The 22,536-nt window shown below is 36.3% G+C and overlaps 1 protein-coding gene across 3 annotated transcripts in view; it reads left to right on the forward strand.

The window, feature by feature from the left end:
* The window catches only part of LOC127881826 (WD repeat-containing protein 5 homolog), a 51,649-nt gene that overhangs the window by 6,452 nt on the left and 22,661 nt on the right, over window positions 1-22,536 (forward strand). For 2 of the 3 annotated variants that reach the window (XM_052429963.1, XM_052429964.1), the window contains exons 2-6: window positions 9,399-9,760; window positions 14,897-14,973; window positions 17,435-17,558; window positions 18,632-18,753; window positions 20,009-20,095. In XM_052429963.1, the coding sequence (XP_052285923.1) occupies window positions 9,399-9,760; window positions 14,897-14,973; window positions 17,435-17,558; window positions 18,632-18,753; window positions 20,009-20,095 (772 nt within the window). Of the gene's footprint in view, window positions 1-9,398; window positions 9,761-9,817; window positions 9,836-14,896; window positions 14,974-17,434; window positions 17,559-18,631; window positions 18,754-20,008; window positions 20,096-22,536 lie in introns of all 3 variants that reach the window. The other variant, XM_052429965.1, reaches the window with a different exon arrangement.

A 22,536-nucleotide genomic window follows, 5' to 3' on the forward strand; every position in this document is an offset into this window, starting at 1 on the left:
TTAGTAATCCGAAACACACTACGATTTTTTATGTTAACACGACGTATACAAATGATTCCAATATACAGTCATCATGTTTATTTCCCATCAAAAGCGCAAAATTATGCTGCAATGTACAAGGATAAGGTATACTCCTGCAAAGCGTGCGTGTATTGATTTTTTGATACAAACTTTATAGCGCAGAGAACATTGAATTTTGTGTATTTCGGTTAAAAGTTTTTTTGGTATTTTTTAAAAAGTATGTCGCGAATAAGTTGATATTTCCTCCAAAATAATTTCAAATCGAACAAGCCGAATCTTTATTGTTACGGTTTTTTAGTAGAGTAATTATTTTAACAGTAATTATACTGTAAACTGATTAAAGAAGACATCTGGGCGGAACTGGATTTTAAGTGTTTGACGTTATGAAAACACGCAAAGCTTGTCTACTGACCTATTGTGTAGCCTGCTGTCTGCGGTGTTTTGACAAAAGGGATTAACATGTGTGAATTTCACTCTGCCGATTTGGTCCATAATTACTGGTAAACATTGTTTTGAATGTCGATGCAACAAGAATACAACTGTGAATATTAAATGCAACTATCAACTCAATAGTTACCACCTTCTTTTAGCAATCAATGGAATAACCTACCTACAAAGAGAAAATAAATGCATTAGCGAGCAGAGAATTGACTTTGTTTCGACAATTAAAACCATTCCTTATGCATTCGTTGAACGTGTTTACTTAAGTAAGTTATGCCTTTAGACAGGAAGCGGCTTTTCTTTGATTACGTCAAACTGTCAATTCACACAGATTTGCGAGATTTTTAGGGTCCTTGGTCATTTGTTTACATGTTCAGTATAGAAAATCACCTGCTTACATGAAAACTTTGGATTAAATTATCAAAATAAAAACAATGTTGCAAACTGTGTTTATATTAATTGGTAAGTATTACATGTAGTTAAAAGACGACGTTTTGTTTGTCGTAAATCAACGAGTTTTTTATACAACAACAACTACTTCTTCAACCACGTCGGGATCGATCTATCTTGGTTGGGTTTTTTTATTGTTAATATTATACTACATGTACATGTATGTACTTGTAATAAATGTTATTTTATTTGAAAACCAGGAAGTCAAACAAAATTAAATTGATTGTTATCTCGTAAAACGCGGAGTTTCCCTCGCGTTGCCAACGACGAGGGCCACCGTGTCGGCTTATCAGTTTTGCCGATCGTTAAACGCCGCGTCCAAAATCATGCAAACGCCGCGTCTCGCGGGATTTTCTTAATCTCCCTCCAGGTCAATCCCCGCGGAGTATGGAGGGAAATTGGGGAAAACGCGTGGAGTGTACTGTATGTAAGAGCAGAATAGATACATTTTAAATGTTTAAGATAGTATTTTGTGAAAAAATATATAAGTTAAATGTGAAAAATGTCAATCTTTCCGATCAAGTGGTTGATTTGGGCCAACAACTGCATTAAAAAGCTGCTTTGGACCGGTCTTTGTTAACTGTCAACTTTTCGGGAATTTCTGGTTGACTTTCCTAATGGTCCCTATAGTCCATAACTATAAAGCTGCGCCAGTCAAAAATCATAAAAAATACATTTAAAGTTATAGTAGCCAGAACTACTGCATGCTAACATCCGGACTACACTGGTAGGCAAAAGAAGGACATAATCAAAGGGGAGAAATAGAGCGTGATCTTTTATATTTAAATGACTATAATAAGATTTTATTTTTAAGCAATCCATCAAGTTGTTCTACTGTACTGAAACAAATAAAATTGTAAACAAGCAATAAATAGATCTATTCGATATAAACAACATATAACAATTAACCATAATGGTATTTGTCTGGGAAAACCAACTCGTTGACACATTAAATAAACATTTATTTCATTGCTTTGATTTCATTTTTGCATCATTCTTAAAATCCTGTAAGCCTTTGTATTCCGGTGTTTAATTTCCTTTGTTCAGCACAAACCTGTTATCTCGTTTTGATCAGATATTGTTGAGACTTAACGAACAGCATTGTGTCACAAATCACACTGGGTGGCAGATGACAGTCTGGTAATTAAACACGATGATGCCACAGTGTCTTCTCGTTCTGGTAGTATTAAGCAATCGTTTGGTTGAATTATTTACCAGGAAAGGAATTAAGTGTTTCTTAAATAAGATCTGTTACATATTGTAAAATATATATATATATATATTTCCCATAAAGATTATCAGAAACTTTACACTGTTAAAAAACTAGCCCATTTTATATTAAGTATTTAAAAACTGTTTACGTATTTAGCGGATATTGGTTATAAAAAACCACGTCATTCCGTATGAAGATTTATTGTTACAGCAATTCATGTACGACATCATAAAAACCAGAAAACAAGATTAAGGCATATGTCCCATATACATGTAGATTATCAAAAACTATACACCATTAAGATACTAGCTCTTTTAAATTATAAAAAGTAAAGTCTTAAATAATAATAAATTTCCAAAAATAACAACAATATTTATATATAGATAGATATGTATGTTTGTATTAAATTTTAAAATGATAGATATGTGTCATTCATATTCTGTAATGCATCCCTCACACTTTCTATCACTCATATTTTTTTATCAGTTTACATTAGCGTAAAAATTCCATTGATAATTAGAATTTTATAAATGGATGTTTTATTATTTTTGTTATTTATTGGAGCTTTTCTGCAAAATAAATAAAACGGCTAATGCATAGAGATTTTTTGTGTTTAAATGTCGGTATTTCAGTCTTCAGACCATCTTTACTTTGATGGATAATGACGCGTATTTTTTGTTTAAAGAAACACATACATGTATTAATAAAGTTATATTGGTGGTGCCACATATGATATATTTAAAATTGTATTTAGGTGTTTTTTTGGAGTTTCTTCCGATTTATTGACTAAACACTTGTCGTTATCCATTTGTTGTATGTAACTGTAAACAGACTTTTTGCTTACAGGGCCCTCAATCAATTAAATCTGCCGCCAAAATTCGGTGGCAGTCCCCCACCAGAAAAGTATACTTTTTTCCCCTTTTGGGGGGAAAAATTTCCCCTAAAAAAAAAAAAAAAAAAATGTTTTTTTTTTTTTTTAATAGAAATTTATGTCTCATGATTATTATATCTCAGTTCTATTTCAATTTAATCTTTGCAAACGTACTAAATTATGAAAAATGCAATGAATATAGTGCAAACATGTACAAATGTAATAATGAGAGAGTCCCCCAAAAAGGGAAACGCCGCGAAAAGAGGGCTGCGGACCCCATCCCCCAAAGTAGTGTGAGGGCCCTGGCCTACCAGTGCATTACGCATGCGCAAAAATCCGGGATCAAAACAATAACAATGAACTGGTCTATATTTCTCTCTTTGTTTCAATGAAAGTGTTCGTGATTTGAACAATAAACCAAAACCAGTCTGCACCAGAATATGAGACATCACTTGACCTTATTGTTATTGAAGCGTACATGGTAGCTGGCCAATCAACATTGCCAGCATTGAAAAATCAACTCAACCGCTCGCATATGCGAGTGAAGTTGACGGTCGGGCGAGTAAAGTTAGTTAAATACTCGACCGACCAGGTGAGTGCTGTTTTTCAAGTTTAGAAATATAAATTCAGTTCCAGAACTCCTGCCACATCGATACAAATTGCGAACAATTTTTCGAACGAACAAAAAATAGGTTGAGTACACAAAGAAACTGCAAAATATTGTAACCATTTGTCAATCAAGCGTGTCTTTCAGTAAAAGTTCCATTCTCCTAGCAGAGTTGTCGTTCGTTCCTCACCATACATGAATGCAATGAACCGCAGTGTAAGAGAGTGTAAAAGTTCGTCTGAAATAATATATTTAAACTCAGCATGGAAAAGGGTTCTATTTTAATATATCTGCAAAGTGGTGGAGACAGGGAACAGAAAGAAAGGTCATCAAAACAAGAAGCGGAAAGTATTGAGAAAAGAAAACAGGTGCAGAAAACGTAAGGAAAGCAAATAAAATCCATCAGATAAGGTAGTTAATTTGTTTGCAGTTAAGTGTCACTATGTTACGTAGGTTAAAAAGGTTCTGGTTGATCATATCTATAAATATTGATATATTTTTTTTAATGCAGGGTGAGTAGATTCAAGTGAACGCCGAGTGGATTGTCAGGCCTACTCGCCCTGCAGGACGAGTGGCTCTGGAATTTTTTTTCAATGTATGCATAGAGTTCCCATACACTGCTACACATGAGATGACTTTTTTTTATAAAACGTAAGAATGGGTGGAGCTATTGGGTAATATTGGGTCATTCATGCACAGATACTGTATACATGTACTTGGAATACACAGTTGATATTGTCGTCTGCCTACAATATAGCGGCCAATGCAGCACTCTTGATAAGGTACTCCTCAGAGAAAAAGAAGTAACAAAGAAAAAGAAGGAGTATGAGTACTTTATAGACAGAATCTATAGAGGGGTTTGCGAAACAAAAAAGATAAAAATCATTTATCCATACATTTATTGACCCCTGTTTACATTTAACTTCATTTACTCTTTGAGTTTTTGTCGTGGCTTAAGTTAACTTCAGTCATCAGTCTTTTTTTCTTCCTTTTTTCATTTGCTGCCACACATGTATTGCCCTGGTTGGATCAAATTCAAAAACACAGGGCTCTGGCCCGAGCATGCATATTTTAATAAAATAATGGTTTTATTGATCATTTAGTAAGAGTGGTATTGGGTTTTTCCGCTTTTCTCCCATTGAACTGATAAGGAATCGGCTTTTATCGGGGTTGCTATTCAAAAACACAGGGCTCTGGCCCGAGCATGCATATTTTAATGAGGACAGTTGTCATATGCTTAAGTACAATGCCACGGAAACAGTGCTGTCCATTCGCATAACGTTTTGTCATAGTTTTAAGTCACATTCTCCAAAATAGATTCCAATATTGGAGCAAAACAATGTTTTCAAACATCAAACTGCACCGTACTGTCCTTGCTGAAGTACTTATGAATGTTGTTGTCTTTTTCAAAGGTCCCCAAACCCGAGCAGACGCCATTTTTCCATCACCAAAAATATAAACGGATTGCTTGATCGGCGAATACTACAATTTAGGGCAATATTATAGCGAACCAGTCTGAATTTAAACAAGTTGCAGTTCTCTCCCTTGCTAAGCCGTTAATATCCACTTACTTTTTCGAAATTCTGTACGCAGTCAAAAAGAAACAAATGCGCAATCAACATTTTGGAAGCGTAGTTGATACGTTGATTGGTATCTGTTCTTGGTAGACAGGTATGTAATTTTTATGCACCATGCCTGTATTGTCCGTTTTCAAACCATTAAAACTTGCTTTTCGGGAGTAGTAGATGCCTTAAAATGGTCCCGGTCCGGAAAAGATGAGTTGATGCCAACGAAAAATGCGAACAATTAACTTATGTCCCCAATTATGATGATTCTTAATGCTCATTATCTTGGTCATGATCATTTTGTATCGAGAACTCTGACTGTAAACACGAAATTACATCTGCTTAATCTGAAATGTCTCTAACGAGTTAGTTACAGGGCGATTTGCCCAAACCAATTTCTATGAAACGTAAATTGTCTGAGATTGACTCTGAATCTAATTTGTCTGACACACCTAAAAAGAGGTTTTCTAAATCACTGAATCAGGCATCTTTTGACTGGTATGTTAAAGTATGTTTGTTAGTGCTGACTGAGAAAGAACTGATAAATTAGTGCTCATAGAACTGCTTTTTCAAAATTATATTCTTATGATTTGATGTCAGTATTTTTGTCAGTAATAAATTTATTAAAAGGAATGATTTTATTACTTCAAATACATTTACAGGTCATGGTTCACAATGGTCCATTCTAACATAGACAATATGAAAGCCCAATACCGAAAAACCTCAGGCCATCATTAAAAAATTGTTTGCTGTAACCCTACCGAAGGTTTTTAAGATGTGTAGGTATTTCATTCTAATTTTATTTTGTAAAAAATCCTGTAAAAAAATTGAGTAGCTATGGCCATAAAAGCAAACATTTTAAAAAAACCTCTGAGTAGGGACGATTTTGATGGGTATGTACATGTAGCGTTACTGCAAACAAACAATTTTTTAATGAATGGTCTGACAGTATGGTGATCGCAATAGATCCACTTCTCCCTAACACTGCCTCACTTCTCCTTATCCAGAGCTTAGGGAGAATAACTTCTCCCAAAAATGGAGTCTAGCTTGATCCCTGACGCCCTCTATCAAGAGTGCTACCCATTGCAAAAGTCATATTAAAAGATAAACAAATGAATAGAGAAAATAGAATGACAAATACACATGCGGTGATATGGACGGTGTGGATTATAAATTATAATATTGTAGTCACCAGAAATTGCAATTGGAAAGACTATAAAAAGTACAATTAGTAAGGGCTCTGGGTGTGGTTGTGTGTGTGGGGGGTGCTCTGCCCTTTATTCCCGTTGGGTTCCTGCGGCCCAAGACCCCCGTCCTTATTTTCAAGATTTTAAATTTGGAACAATTGACACCGCTGTTAAATGTACATGTATACACTAAATTATGTTTGTACTTTGACAAGTACCATAATCATTGTTTATTATATAGAAAACAGTATGTTATATTATGATATGTGATATGCCCTAGATGTCATTAAAAGAAATATAAAAAAGTTAATATTATATACTATTATTTCAAAACCAGTTTTTGCGCTGCCAAAAACGAAAACTGATTGGCTCAAAGTAATTTTTGGCCAGCGCTAGACCTGCTCTTAAGTATACTTAAATGTTCTAAAGCTACAGAAAATGAACTAAATCCTATCCGGGAATAGTAATAGTAAATTGGTGGTTGTTGGCTATTGTTTTGAAATTAATTTTACATTTGTATGTCAATATTTTGTAAAATGGCCTCTTTATTATCAAAAACTCCTACTTAAAAAAGGAATGTTACTGCAGGTTTTATTTAAAGAGAATTTTGTTTCATATTCCGTAGTGCACTTCAAAACATCTGATTTTGGCAAAAAATAGACTGCAAAACTTACCAAGTTGGCTATCAAACTTTCAAAATAGCCAAAAAATAATTATTATTTTACGGAGACATTATCATGAAAACTACAACAGTCAGTATATATGTATTGCAATTCTGGGTTTGAGTGGTAATAAATCAGTAGACTTTTATTATATTCTTGACATCACACCTATTTATACCTCAGTCACAAATAGAGACCGATTACGGTTGACCGTCAGATCAGCAGACGACGTATTTTTACGCTCACCAGGCTTGAACCCGGCGGATGAATGCACGTACACCTAGTCATTTTGTAGCATCTTCCAACGTCTGGATTAATTTTAAGTCTCACTTAAAATTTGACCCAACGTTGGGCCAAGACAGGAATCGAGTTGAGATTGAAAAAAGATTGGATGATCAATGCATGGTTATCGCCCAGCTATCGCCTGACATCGGATACATTGTATGTGTATGGGCTAAGACCTAGGTATTTCCCAGGGGCATATACATCAGACATGGCTTGTCATGATACACATACAACAAATTCGATGTTGAGCGATAACCGTGCGTTGATCTTTTTATGCCCCCAGATCGAATGATCAGGGGGTATATTGTTTTTGGCCTGTCTGTCTGTCATTGCATGTGAGTGTCTGTCCCAAAAACGTTAACCTTGCTCATAAAATGAAAACTCTTGGGTCTATGTTCTTAAAACTTCACATGTGCATGCATCTCATTGAGAAACATGGTTTGATGTCACTAGGTCAAAGGTCACTTGGAGCATTGTGTTTCACAAACACATCTCTTGTTTCGATCTCAACTGGATTCCTTCCTAGGCCCAACGTGGGGTAAAATTTTAAGTGGGACTTAAAATTAATCTGCACGCGACCTGATGCTACTTAATGACCGGATGACCGTGGGATCATTGGCCGGGCACCAGCCCAATGTGCCGAAAAATACTTTGACCGCTGATTGGATGGTTATTGGTCTCTATTTGTGAATGAGGTATTAAACTGTGTCTCTCGGTGGACGGCTCCGACGTTTCCAATCTTCCCGATGCCTGGAGACTGGACACATCAACCAGCGACCAGATTATTTATGACTGAGGCATTACTTGTGTTCTGAGTGTTCTTCAAAGTATTGTGATATCATTATCATGTCATCATCTGGCAAATGCTAAATCTCAAGAACTACATCATGATCCATTTGAATTTAAAAACTGCAAGCTGGACTTTAAACATCTTAGGGAGATAACAAAAATTAGACAAATACTCAGCGGTTCCGTTATAAAGCTGTTTGTAGAATTTGCGGATTGTGATCAGGATATATCCAGATGGCGATACAACTTGCCAGGTCATGCATGCATAAAAATGTATGCATTAGTATAGTTTAATAATCACATAACATGTTATTAACCTACCTCATTGCATAATGTGTTATATCCAAATGTTATATATTGGTAAAACAAAAAACATTATTTAATATCGATTCGGAAGTATTTTCAACTTGGAATTATTTCAGTTTTCATCCAAAAAAGATTGCCATATTCTATGGTTTACTCTAGTAACAAATAAACATTTATCTTGTATCAAATTTTATATTTCGTGTTAATCCTTTGTACTGATTAAAAGCATGCAAAAATTAGACTTTATACATAGATATATATATAGTAAACCCTACCATATGTGTTGATTGCTCAATACATACATGTTTGAACTCTATCCACTACCCAAAACTCCAATATAATGAAGATTTTTTTTTTTTTAAACCAAAAAATGACCAATGACTATAAATGTAAGAATTTTATAAACACAAACATCCACCATTTTACTTATGTGCATTGTGGAATGAGTGAATTACCCTTGAACATGCGAGAATCACACATACCCGGTATGTGCGAGCATCAAGCACTGCTCATATTTAGTCATTAAGACAAATGAACAATTAATTTTTAAGTAAATTTAAATTAAGATTGAATATTACATGAACCTGTAAACAGATTGCTACCTCCAACAGTTTCCATAATTTATTTATCCGATATTTAAATTCTGAACTCCATTGTACATGTAGTTAACTAAATCCTAAAATTGTAACTTTTGCTAAAAGACGGACAGTATATTTGTCAGCCCATTAGCCACAATGAATTTTATTTCTTTTGTCATTTGCAAACTAAATTCACCATTGGCTAAAAGGCCAATCCAATCTGAATCACACTTATAGCACCTGAAATTTGCTGCAATGCTTTGTTCTATTTTCATTGCGGCTTAAAACAATTTTTAGCTTCAGTGCAAACCCTGGAGTCCTGGGAAAACATTGTAATTTTATGTTCATACCGTAGAGTGAGTACTTCTTCCATGCAATTATAGCACTACGAAATGGTATTCAGTTTCTTTTTATGTTCTGCAGTGCATGAAGAAAGATTCAATCAGGGAAGAGCTGCTTGACTTACTGCAGGACTACAATGCAGACAATGTTAGCCCAGTGGGAGAATCAGACTTCGACTCTACAAGGTCAACCATCAATGTCAGTAGCTGTGATCACAATGCCCTAGTTACACATGTTACCAGTCCACAAGATCGGGAATCAGATCCTGGTCTGATTGAGCTAACAGAGGAAGCTGCTGTAGACAATTCAGGAGAACAAGAACCTAATTTTAACAGTAATGCTGATGCTGACAAAAGTTGGGGTGATGCTCCTATCCTAGTCAATGTTAAAGATGAAAACAATGGTGATGATAGTGGACAACAACAAACAACAGCTGTCACAGGGTAAATTAGCTTTATTGTAAGTGGGCTATATTTGGGAAAGTTAGTGCTAGAAAATATTTTTCATTCACATAATCGGTACAAGAATTACAGAGAAAAAGTTTTGGATAAAAAGGTAAAATAGCATTGTTCATTGTATTTTACATACATTTTTTGTGGATGGTCAGTTTAAAATTATTATTAATACAGGCCTTTTCCTAGCGCTTTTACGGGTCTATTAAACCCATTCCAAAAACGTAATTGTAAACAAATTTCCCATTATTATTATATATCAATTTTATTTAAATTTGATGTAATAAAGTATAAAACTATAATTCATATGATTTTGTTAATCTTAATAAATTAGTTTTTCCTAAATCAGTGGACTTTTCGCGCAAAAAACGCCCAATCCTAAAATTGCATTTTTTCCCAAAATTGCCAGGAAAAAGCCTGAGATATACATGTAAGAATCAGTTTCTGTATATACAGAATAGGTTTTCACTTGTACTGAATGGTATTGAATTTAATTAATTATTGAAATTTTATTAGCGAGGATGTTTTCAGAGAAAACCCCAGCTATTGTCATAGCCAGCTCGTCCGCCATCCGACATCTGCCGTCCGCCGTAGGCGTCGTGCTAAAACCTTAACATTGGCTCTAAAATCAAAGTGCTTCCACCTACAACTTTGAAACTTCATATGTAGATGCACCTTGATGAGTTCTACACGCCACACCCATTTTTGGGTCACAAGGTCAAAGGTTAAGGTCACTGTGACCTCTAATATCAAACTTTAACATAGGCTCTAAAATGAAAGTGCTTCCACCTACATCTTTGAAACTTCATTTGCGATTGCACCTTGATGAGTTCTACATGCCACACCCATTTTTGGGTCACTTGGTCAAAGGTTAAGGTCACTGTGACCTCTAATATAAAACTTTAACAAAAACCTTAACATTGCCTCCAAAATCAAAGTGCTTCCACCTACAACTTTGAAACTTCATATGTAGATGCACCTTGATGAGTTCTACACGCCACACCCATTTTTGGGTCACTAGGTCAAAGATCAAGGTCACTGTGACCTCTAATATCAAACTTTAACATAGGCTCTAAAATCAAAGTGCTTCCACCTACAACTTTGAAACTTCATGTGTAGTTGCACCTCCACCTACAACTTTGAAACTTCATGTGTAGTTGCCCCTTGATGAGTTCTACATGCCACACCCATTGTTGGATCACTAGGTCAAAGGTCAAGGTCACTGTCACCTGTAATATAAAACTTTAACAAATACCTTAACATTGCCTCTAAAATGAAAGTGCTTCCACCTACAACTTTGAAACTTCATATGTAGATGCACCTTGATGACTTCTACACGCCACACCCATTTTGGGTCACTAGGTCAATGGTCAAGGTCACTGTGACCTCTAAAAAAATAATTTTCTGACAAGCTTTCGCAGCCGAGCGTGGCATCCGTTATGCGTTGCTCTTGTTTGATATATATGATTTTTTTTCTTATAACATTCTTTTAAAGGATGTTTTACTTGGGTCACCATAGATGACAGTCAATTCCTTGTAAACTCTGTATGTCTGTTCATAGAAACAAACTAGTGGGCAATTTGTTTCATTTTAAGTTGCTAAAGTTATATCCCCTTTTCAATTTCTATAACACTTAACATTATTATTACAACTTGCGAAGTATGGGTGTCATGCGGCCTCAAGGGTATTTGTCACTCGTGTTTTTTTCATTAAAAATTGAGTCCGTTGTTCAGCCCCATTCCCAATGGAAAAAAGTATATATTTTTCCCAAATGGGACCTAAAAATTCCAATGGAAGGTTTCCTAAATAAACATTAATTTTTATAAGCACGTTTTTAAAAACGGGACGTATTATGGTTTCACCCTTGGCGGGCGGGCAGCGTCCACAGCAGTGTCCGCTCTCTAATTCAAATAGTTTTCATCCGATCTTCACCAAACTTTATCAGAAGTTTTGTCTAGACAATATCTAGGTCAAGTTCGAATATGGGTCATGCTGGATAAAAAACTAGGTCACAATGGGGGAAACTTAGTGCATTACAAGGATTAAGCATGGTGTCCGCTCTCTAATTAAAGTAGTTTTCACCTGATCTTCACCAAACTTGGTCAGAAGTTGTGTCTAGATCATATGTAGGTCAAGTTCAAATATGGGTTATGCCGGGTTAAAAACTAGGACACGAGGTCACTTAATGCAATTCAAGCATTTAGCATGGTGTCCCCTCTCTAATTGAAGTAGATTTCATCCGATCTTCACCTTATATGGTCAGAAGTTGTGTTTGGATTATATGTAGGTCAAGATCGAATATGGGTCATGCTGGGTCAAAAACGAGGTCATGAGGTTACTTAGTGCATTTCAAGCATTTTGCATGGTGTCCGCTCTCAAATTGAAGTAGTTTTCACCCGATCTTCACCAAACTTGGTCAGAAGTTGTGTTTAGATGATATGTAGGTCAAGTTTGAATATGGGTAATGCAGGGTCAAAAACAAGGTCATGAGGTCACTTAGTGCATTTCAAGCGTTTAGCATGGTGTCCGCTCTCTAATTGAAGTAGTTTTCATCCGATCTTCAACTACATGTAATTTGGCCAGAAGTTGTGTCTAGATGATATGTAGGTCAAGTTCAAATATGGGTCATGCAGGGTCAAAAATGAGGTCACGATGTCACTTTGTGCATTTCAAGCATATAGCATGGTGTCCGCTCTCTAATTGAAGTAGTTTTCATCTGATCTTCACCTAATTTTGTCAGATGTTACGTCTAAATTAAAAAGGTCGCCGTGGTGTAATGGATATGGTGTCCGCCTAGCGACCGGGAGGTTACGGGTTCGATCCCCACCGTGAGAGCGTTCTTTAGATCTCCCCCAAAGACACCAAGTACTGGTTCTAGGCCCAGGAAACGGACTCGAGAGTATTTATATAAGCCTTAGGCTTTCGATGCAATCGAGCTAAAATAAATAGGTTTAAACTAAATGATATCTAGGTCAAGTTCAAATATGGCTCATGCCGGATCAATAACTAGGTCTGGAGGTCACTTAGTGCATTTCAAGCATTGAGCATGGTGTCCAAAACCTTCAAACGGGCGTATCTTGTGACAGTTTGGCACTCTTGTTTATTTTATAAGATTTCAACATTTTGTTAATCTCAGATCCAGCCATATAAGTTCAACCTTAGTAAAAATAATACTGAAAACACTTCTATTCTCAATTTGAAGCATTTTTTAGCAAAACAGCAACAACACTTATTTCCCAATTTTAGTCAAACACCGCCAATTTTCCCAAGGGACCCAGCCCGGCCCCATTCCCAAAATGATGAAAAAAAAGTTGTCAATTCTGAGTACTGTGATAAGCTCTAGTAATGGAATTGATTTCTACTTATTAAAAATACACACTGAATAACTTATTGTGGATACAGAGGCTCATGTGGTCTATTAACTGGGGTTACAATGCACACCAGTAGTTGATTTGCACGTTTTGATACTGAGGATATGTGGGTTTTTGTAAAGGGACCTTTTCACAGATTTTAGTATGTATGGAAGTTTTTCATTAAATGCTTTACATTGATAAATGTAAACATAGGATCTAAATAGCTGCAGTAAAGAAAACAAGAACAATATTAAAGAAAAAAAAAGTAACCCTAAACTGGGCTGAAACCACTGACCCCCGGAGTAAAAGTATATAGCTTAAACCACTCAGCCATAGGTGCTGATACAATGGGTGATGTGTATTATACTTTATATAAGCAATCCTCGTAGTATCACTAAATATAATGACAACAACAGAAGTCTCTAAATTATTCAATTGTTTCACATTGCAACGCTTTACAATTTTCAGGTTTTTTTATCGTCAAAATAATCATATAATGGATATTTGAGAGCATGGTAACTGTTCAGTATTACTGTTACCTCACAAATATAACTACAGTGAAAATATGCGATTCTGAAACTATTATTTTTTAATGTTGTCAATTTACCAAAACTTGAAATGGCCCTTTAATGACCATGTGCTTTGGTGAGTGGACTAACTTTATTTCACAAATGATTACAGTAAAAGCAAGCATTTTCACAAGTGTCATAACCTTGTTACTGTTTACAATATAATGTGATATTGCAACTTCACGTGTATAGGATCTAACACAAGTGGTGTTTTATACCACATTAATTAAACCAGTTGAGGAATTATATATATACATGTAATTGGCAGGCAAGCATTTGGCGTACTTACAGTTCTATCAAAGTTTGTGGACGAGTTTAATAAAATACATGTATGGTTTGTGAAAATCAGTGCTCGATCTTTTTATGCTTCCCCGGTAGGGTGGCACATAGCAGTTGAACTGTCAGTCCGTTTGTCTGTGTGTCCGTCTGAAAACTTTAACATTGGCCATTAACTTTTGCAATATTAAATATAGCAACTAGATATTTGGCATGCATGTGTATCTCATGAAGCTGCACAATTTGAGTGGTAAAAGGTCAAGGTCATCCTTCAAGGTCAAAAGTAAAAAAATGCAATCCAAGGGAAGTAATAAGCTTTAAAAGGTAGATAATTTATAAACCTGCCAGATGATGTATTGAAATTTTATTTCAAAGTGGCGCAATAGGGGGTATTGTGTTTCTGACAAACACATACCTTGTTTATGAAATTTTGTAAAATGGGGAAAAAAGTCAAAAAGAATCATGCTGTACAATTTTAAATGATGTTGTTGTACATGCAATACACAGTAAACACATAGTATCATGTAACAGTGATTTTTCAGGCTGTTCCTAATTGCAAAAAAGTAAAATAAGGCTGTTTCCCAATGGCAAAAAGTAGCATTTTTTCAAAAATAATCTGACCAAAATTTCCCACATAAATATGCCAAACTTTTCCAATAAACTCAATAATTGGTTTATTGAGTTTATTAAGTTAATCATACAGCAATTTAATTCCCTAGCACTTTATTGTTTACATTTCAGAAAGCAGTTAGACATGCACTTATAAACAATTGGTATACATACTGTTATTTATAATCATATTAATAATGTTTTAATTTTTCCCAATGTCAATGTCTATGACATGTCTACGCTTTTTTCCGTTTAAAAAAGTCACAGGCTGTAAAATATAAAGCAAAAAAATCACTGTGTAATTAATTTGATTTTTTCAGATCCTTATCCCCTGCTAGACCTGAGCAGAAGAGACCCAGCAGTTTATCACCAACCAAGAAACCAAAAGACAGCTCAGGTGATGTCTGTGTATATGATCTTTTATATTCCAAATCTTGTTAGTTCATCTCAGAAATTGGTTCTATTGTGATACTATGTATAATAATTCATCATCATCATCAATCCTCTCTGCGCCGTCTGGTGCTTGAGGGGACGGCAAGGGAGCGCCACTTTGGTCTGTCAGCTGCTGTTGCAGGTGCTGTCTGCAGAGTGAGGCCTCTGTTCTTGAGTTCTTGCTCCACGGTTCGGCGCCACTTCTCTTTCGGTCGTCCACGGTTTCTTTTCCCCTGTGGAGTCCATCTCAGTGCCACCCTGGGTAGCGAGTCGGGTGGCATTCTGCAGGCGTTGCCTAGCCATCTCCATTTCCTCAAAGCGATGGTCTCAGCGATGTTGTTTGCGCCAGCTCTTCTACGCAGTTCCATGTCCGTGATCATGATTGGCCAGAAAACTTTCATGATCCGTCGAAGGCACTTGTTCTGGAAGACTTCCAATCTGGCAAAGAAGCTGCGGCCTCACTGTCTTCTGCTTTCAGCATCTGAGGGCACACTCCATTGTCGCCAGGCGCCTTCCCATTCTTCAGCTTATGGATGGCTTCATTGACTTCCGTTACAGTGATGTTGTCGAGGTTGATGTCAAGGTCCTCTTCAGCTTCAGGAATGTCGGCTAGGGTTGGTGGATCTGGGCGGTTTAGGATGGACTCGAAGTGTTGCTTCCATCTCTTCAGCTTCTCCTCTTCCACAGTGACATGAGTTCTGTCTACAGCTCTCACGGGAAGGTCATGGTGCTGGCTGTAGTCGCCCTTCAGCTTCCTAGTGTTCTGGTACACTGTCTTCATGTCATTGTGCTCGGCTGCTGTCTCCGCCTCCTCTGCCAGCCTCTCTATTTACCTCCTCTTGTCTCTTCTTGCTGATGTCTTCACCACCTTGTCTTTCTCACTATATTCCTTTTAAATTCTTTCCTTAAGTCTTAGGGATTTGGTGTCCAGCAGTTTCTTTTTGATTTGTCTTCTTTCTTCTATATGAGACCACGTTTTTTCTGAGATCCATTCTGTCTTCTTGCTCTTTTTGAAGCCTAGAACTTCCTCTCCTGTCTCTTTCATTACTCTGTTCAAGCCCTCGATGGTCAGTGCTGCCTCATCTTCCAAAATACTAAATCTATTCCTGAGGGTTAGCCTAAACTCTTCTTTTTCTTTCAACTTGACCACATCGTAGCGTTGGTTCTTGATGTCTCCTGTCTTGGCTTTCCTGAGCTTCAAAGTCACCTTGGCCACCAGAAGACTATGGTCGCTGCCGATGTCTGCATGTCGCATCACACACATGTCCTGCAAAGAGTGCCTCCACCGACCATTGATGATGATGTGTTTGATCAGGTTCTGGGTCCTGCTGTCTGGTGATGTCCATGTTAGTTTGTGGATCTCCTTGTGCGCAAACAGGGTCCCTCCTATGACCAAGTCATTCTGTTGGCAGAAGTTGACTAGTCTCTCCCCGTTGTCGGTGATCACACCCACTCCATGTCGTCCCATGGTCCTCCCTCTGTCTTTGATGTCCCTGCCAACCTTAGCATTGAAGTCGCCGAGCAACATCAGCATGTCGTGTTGGGGGATGTCCTCTAAAATACTTTGAAGGGCGTCGTAGAATGCATCCTTGTCCTCTTCTTCCGCATCGTCTATTGGTGCTTAGCACACAACAACAGACAGCTTGGCGTACTTGGAGTTTATCCTGACGTACAGCAGGCGCTCGTTCACAGGTTTCCTCCATAGCACGGTGTTGGCCTTGCTCTTGCTGATGGTGACGGCATCTTCCCGGTGGTCGTTGTAAGTTCTTCCTGACCAGATGATGACTTCTCCGGAACTCATCTTCTGCTTGCCAGAGCAAGTCAATCTTGCTTCTGTTACTCCCATAAGGGTCAGGTTGTATCGGTTCAGCTCACTCACCACTTGCGCTAGCTTTCCAGTCCGGCAGAGTGTTCGCACGTTCCAACATCCAACTCTGATCCATCGCTTTGGCGTCAAGAGTTCTGCTATCGGGGTGGAGACGTCCATGTGGCTTTGATCCCCATCCTTCATAAGTCCAGTTGCCTGGTCTGCTTCGCTCCCGGCCTGGCCCCGTTTGTTGTTTGTTCCCTTGTTGTCATTTCTGTAGCAAACATTTTTTCACAGGGTGGGGTTGCTAGCCCTACGCCATACCCTCCTCCTTTTTCCGGCACGGGCTTGGGACCGTCCTTGGCGGAGTTATGTATAATAATTACTTAAACAATATGTTTGTTTTTATAATAGAATTAAAACAATTTGTCTTATTTTTTTTATAAATTTTTAATTAATGGAATTATTAGAATTTTGTCAGATTTTGCTATAAATAAAATTCCTCTTTGATTGAAAGAAGGCCAATATTTTAAATTTAATGAGTACTGAAACCATTCCTAAAACCTTGGTTAGGATAGATCAATAGACGATCAAGTAAAGGAGAGCTTCTTTGTTTCAGCTAAACCACAGAAGAGTGTGGCAGAGAAATGGAGAAGTTCAATATTCAGCGTGACGGCCCTGGAAGGTCACAATGACATCACCTTGGCAACAGACATGTGTGACAAGCTCGTTGTGTCAGCTAGGTAAAACAATGTCTTTTTGATAAAACTATTTTGGATCTGAAAAATATGCTAAGGATAGTGGTAATTGCTATATTTTGTGATAAATTTCGTAAACATTATTGTTGAGTGTATTTATATTTACATGCTGATTCTAGAATACACTGGTTTGTTTATAGCATAAACAAATTACTATTTGTAAAAAACAACACTTCTAAGCTGCCATTCTGCTTGTATAGGGTGGTTTATCTATGGATTTATAGTAAGTTAATTTTATGATGCAACCACTAGGTGACATAGACCCAAAATATGTCAGCTGTCTTCTTGATCAACGAGTTGCAACTGGTCAATTACACTAGAACATTAATCTTTGTGGAGAGCCATTAAAGCCCTAAAAAGCTAACTTAAAGAGACCTTTCTAAAGATTTTAGCATGTACAGAAGTATGTCATATAATTCTTACAATTGGATAAATCTAAATATTGGAACTAAATCACTTCTGTAAAAAACAAGAATAAAATTACAGAAATGTAGTTGAAGTCTAGTACTGAGACCACTCGGCCATCCCTGCTCATACAATGAGTTGAGTATTTGATACATTATTTACGAAAACATGAAAAGGTCACTGCGAAGTGCTCTTTAAAAGACTATTATCCATGGGCACTAATTTGTGTGGATATTGCGGTTGAAACAAATCATCAATTTAAGTTTCCAACAAAGAATAATTCTACTAGATTTTTATGCCTGCAAAAATTGGGTCATCTGGCAAAACCATCATACAGCTGTTGGTGTCTAAACTTGTGCAAAAGCAAGGCCTTTTTTTCTTCTTACATAATGATGTTTTTCACATGTTTTAGAAGTTCGACATTTAAAATTTCACAATTTTAGAAGTTTAACATTCAAAATTGTGCAATTTTAAAGAACTCATTTATTCAGAATTTTAAAAAAGTTTGCGACTCATTTTTCGATAATTTTGAAGAGTTTTCAACTCATTTTTCCATCTAAATCAGGGGTCAAAGTCAGCTTTCCAAAGAAGGGAAAAAAGCCGTGGTATTAGGGGAGTTCCATGCATGTGACTTATCCAGTGTGTTTTCACAGCCGTGACACGACTGTGAAGATCTGGTGCATGGACAGTCTAAGGGAACTGAAAAGTCTTGGGGGACACACGGGCTCTGTCACTGATGTCCTTGTGAAACCATACAAGGAGGTGCCCAACTTGGGTAGGTTACTTTAATGAAGTATATACATGAGACTCACTCTGGGAAAACCGGGCTTGAGGCATTTGTGTATAGTGTCATCCCAGATAAGCCTGTGCCATTTGAGCAGGCTTATCAGGGATGACACTTTTCCTTTGAATATTATGTTTTGTTAAAGTAAGTCCCTCCTTACTGAAAATCCAGTTAGAACTTAAATTGTTGTCCCTGTTTAGCTTGTGCAGACTGCAAAGGCTTACCTTGGACAACTTTTTACACACATTAACACAGTTTTCAAAAACCTAGGCTCATATATAAACATATAACATGCAAATCTTATTGTTTCAGGAGAACCTTAGCTTGCGCATAACAATTTTACTTTACATGTTCTAATTTACTTTAAATGTAACCTACATTTTGATTGGTCAGACACATATTCATCACTGGAAAATGTGAATAGTGTATGTTTAACAATGGTAATATTTGCTACAGCTTGGGTTTCGGATTGTTTAAAGCAACCAATCAAAATCAAGACTTAAATTGTGTTTACATCATGCTGTTAAATATAAAGCACATTTTTAATTGATGGCTGCAATTCAGCCTTTTCAGTGGATCAAAATGTAGGTTATATTAAAAAATACTATTGGTATAATTGTTAGACGATAAATATTGATATTCAGACTGAACAGTGTGTAGTGCTTAAAATGTTTTTACATGCCTCTATTCAGGAAAAATGCGCACAAAAGAAAGAAGACATTTTAAAAAATATTAAAATAAATGCTGTAATACAATTGAATGAAGAAACTGCTATGTTATCAACGCAAGCAATCTCAAATTACTTTTGTTTCTATAGAGTACATGTATGAGTGGTATGAAATGTTAACCCTTTCAGTGCGGGAACCAAATTTTGAGGGCTTTTGCAAACAGTTTGGATCCAGATGAGACGCCACAGAACATGGCGTCTCATCAGGATCCAAACTGTTTGCTATTCTGATAGTATTCTTTGAAAAAAATCGAAAAAAATGCTAATTTTAGAAATTCTGCAGACGACATTTTAGCAGACGACAAATTTCCCAGCATGCAAAGGGTTAAAGGTTTACTTAAACATTATTACTACTACAGGTATTTCGGTTAACTGGTTAATAACCAGTTACAACAAAAGGGTAACAGGTTAATAATTTTTGTAACCTCTTGCATCCCAAATTTAAATGATTAATAATCATAGTTTTCATTCTGGTATCAGTCTATTATTGTAGTATATACTCTTTACATTTACTTTCAGGGTCTGCATTTGAGGTTTCTGATAGTGACCATTTAGTTTTCAGTGTTTCAACAGACTGTTATCTCAAAGTATGGTCTGCAGACACTGGTAAGAGAAACTCTTTTGTTTTGATTTGTTCCTGTGTTTAAAGATTTTAAGTTTATTAACAACGTGTGTATGGTTGCAGTTCTTTCCTTATAAAAATACCTGTATATTTCACAATCAGAATGTATTTATGCACCCAGCATCTACAGATGTGGAGAGGCTTAAAGCGATTGTCTTGTTGACCATTATTTTGTTCTTCCGTTTGTATGGGGTTTATCCAAAATAACATTTTTTTCTCAATTATATTTTGTCTAATATCAGTTTTATGCTTAGTATCCAGCAAAGCTTTGCTACTTAAATGAACAACTTCATGGAATATCATCAACACCCCCACATTACCTGACTTCACTTGTACCTTTATATTGACCTTATTTTGACCCCCAAATCACATGATTTCACTTGAACTTTTATATTTAACTAGTTTTTTACAAAGCCTAATTCAGAATGTCCAATTCTTGTTGTTAACCTTACCAATACCATGAACTCACTTTTAGACTTGCTAAACGAAAGATCAGGGGTCAGTGATTTTTTTGCCCAAAATTACCGCCGATATTCGGCTGCTTCCCAATTGCAAAAAATGACGTTTTTTCCCAAAATTCTGACCAAAATTTCCCAAAAAATGATAAAATTTTCCCAATAAAGCCAATAAGATTACAATGCCATTTAGCGTTAATTTCGTAGAACGAGTGCCGATCGAGCTTGTCGAGTCTTCGCCGAATGACAACTGACTTACGAATGTTCGCGAATGTAGCTGAATACGATTTTACGTTGCTATCCACACAACTCTCTCTATATTGCGGAGGATACCGACGATAGTCGATGTATCCCGATTGTTAACGCCTTTTTTTACACACGTCCAAGATGGCGGCGAAAATGATAAATAACACTAAAATTAACAGCGGATATCACATGGTTATTGGGAGATAATTAAATGTGTGTGTCAATTAACGCAAAATACTACGTTTGAGATGAACAACAACAAATGTTTATTAGAAATCTTAACAGTGAATGTGCGTCAAGGAAATCTGTGTTGATAAATTGGAGTTAGTTTACTCACAAAGTTTAAGCATTTAAGATGGGTATCGTTCGAAAATGGAAAGAGACAAACATGATATGATTTATATGTTAGTGGATCTGTGTTTAATCAGATTCATATGCATATTCCGCTTTATTATGTTTGTCACGCTGTATAGTTTGGTGAAATAGCATTGAACTGAGGATGTCAATTGTGCAAGATATTAAAAGGTTAACAAATGAAATGTATTATTTTAGCTCCATTTAATACAACATTGACACAGCAAGAACACTAAAGCGTGTTTGTTAAAATTTGTTAATGTTTTCACCATATCATATTTTACTTTAAAAAACATCCTGAATTAAATTCATACTCTTAAAGAGATTATGATTAAATCATAATGGTACATGTATATTGAAGAATCTATAGATTATTGCAAGTTTAATATCCATGTGGAAGGATATTAACTAAACGTTGTAAGAAGACATGAAAGCAACACTTTATAATATAAAAATGCTGTCAAACATGAACTTAGCAATTTTTATTCTGTTCTTATAATCATATTTATAATGTTTCCCAATTTCATGGTTTATCGCGCTATTTTTCCCAATTTCATGGTTTATCGCGCTAATTTTCCCAATCCAAATGCCACAGGCTGTATCAAAAAAAAGCAAAAAAAATCACTGGGGGTTGACAAATTTTGTTTCAGCAACTTGCCCTGCAATTTATTGAAAAAATGTAATAAATCAGTAACTAATATATTTTATTGTGATTTTCTATTTGTTATCATATAGAAGTGTTAACTCATGAACTTTAATGAAGTTAATAAACTGTTTTAACACACTTTTAACTTGTTTGTTTTTCATTTTGTCCTCATGGTCACAATCATTATGATTAAACTTTAGGAGCATTGAAGAGTCCGTAAGGAATTTTGTTAAACTCAAACAAGCCTCTGTGTGTACAAAAGGCAGTTTTCTCTTTGTCATTTTCGTCCATTAAACTTGCCAATAGCCACTCTTTAAATCTAAAGATGTGAAGAATTTAGACAAATATTTTAGCAGTAAAAGACCGTATACCGTACTGTATAGGATACATTCACGGAACATACCGGTATTGGCGCAAAGCGGGAACAGGACTTATTTTAGCGCAGTGTGCAATTATCAACATCCGGTTCATTTTTAATCGCCGATTAAATGTTGTTTTGTTTGGTAAATATGTGTTCAAACTTGAAATTTTAATATTTTCGGCCAGAAATGCCACTCGCCCTGCAGGACGAGTGCTGCCGGAATATTAACTTGTTCGGAGCCGATTTCTACTCGTAATTACGAGCGGGCGAGTGGATTTGTCGACCCCTGAAGATACTGTTCGCTCAACATCAATACCACTTATTACAAAGCGTTTAGACTTCCATTTAACACTCATGTAAAAT

This window comes from Dreissena polymorpha, chromosome 5 (assembly GCF_020536995.1).
Source record: "Dreissena polymorpha isolate Duluth1 chromosome 5, UMN_Dpol_1.0, whole genome shotgun sequence".
Taxonomy (NCBI): Eukaryota; Metazoa; Mollusca; class Bivalvia; order Myida; family Dreissenidae; genus Dreissena; species Dreissena polymorpha.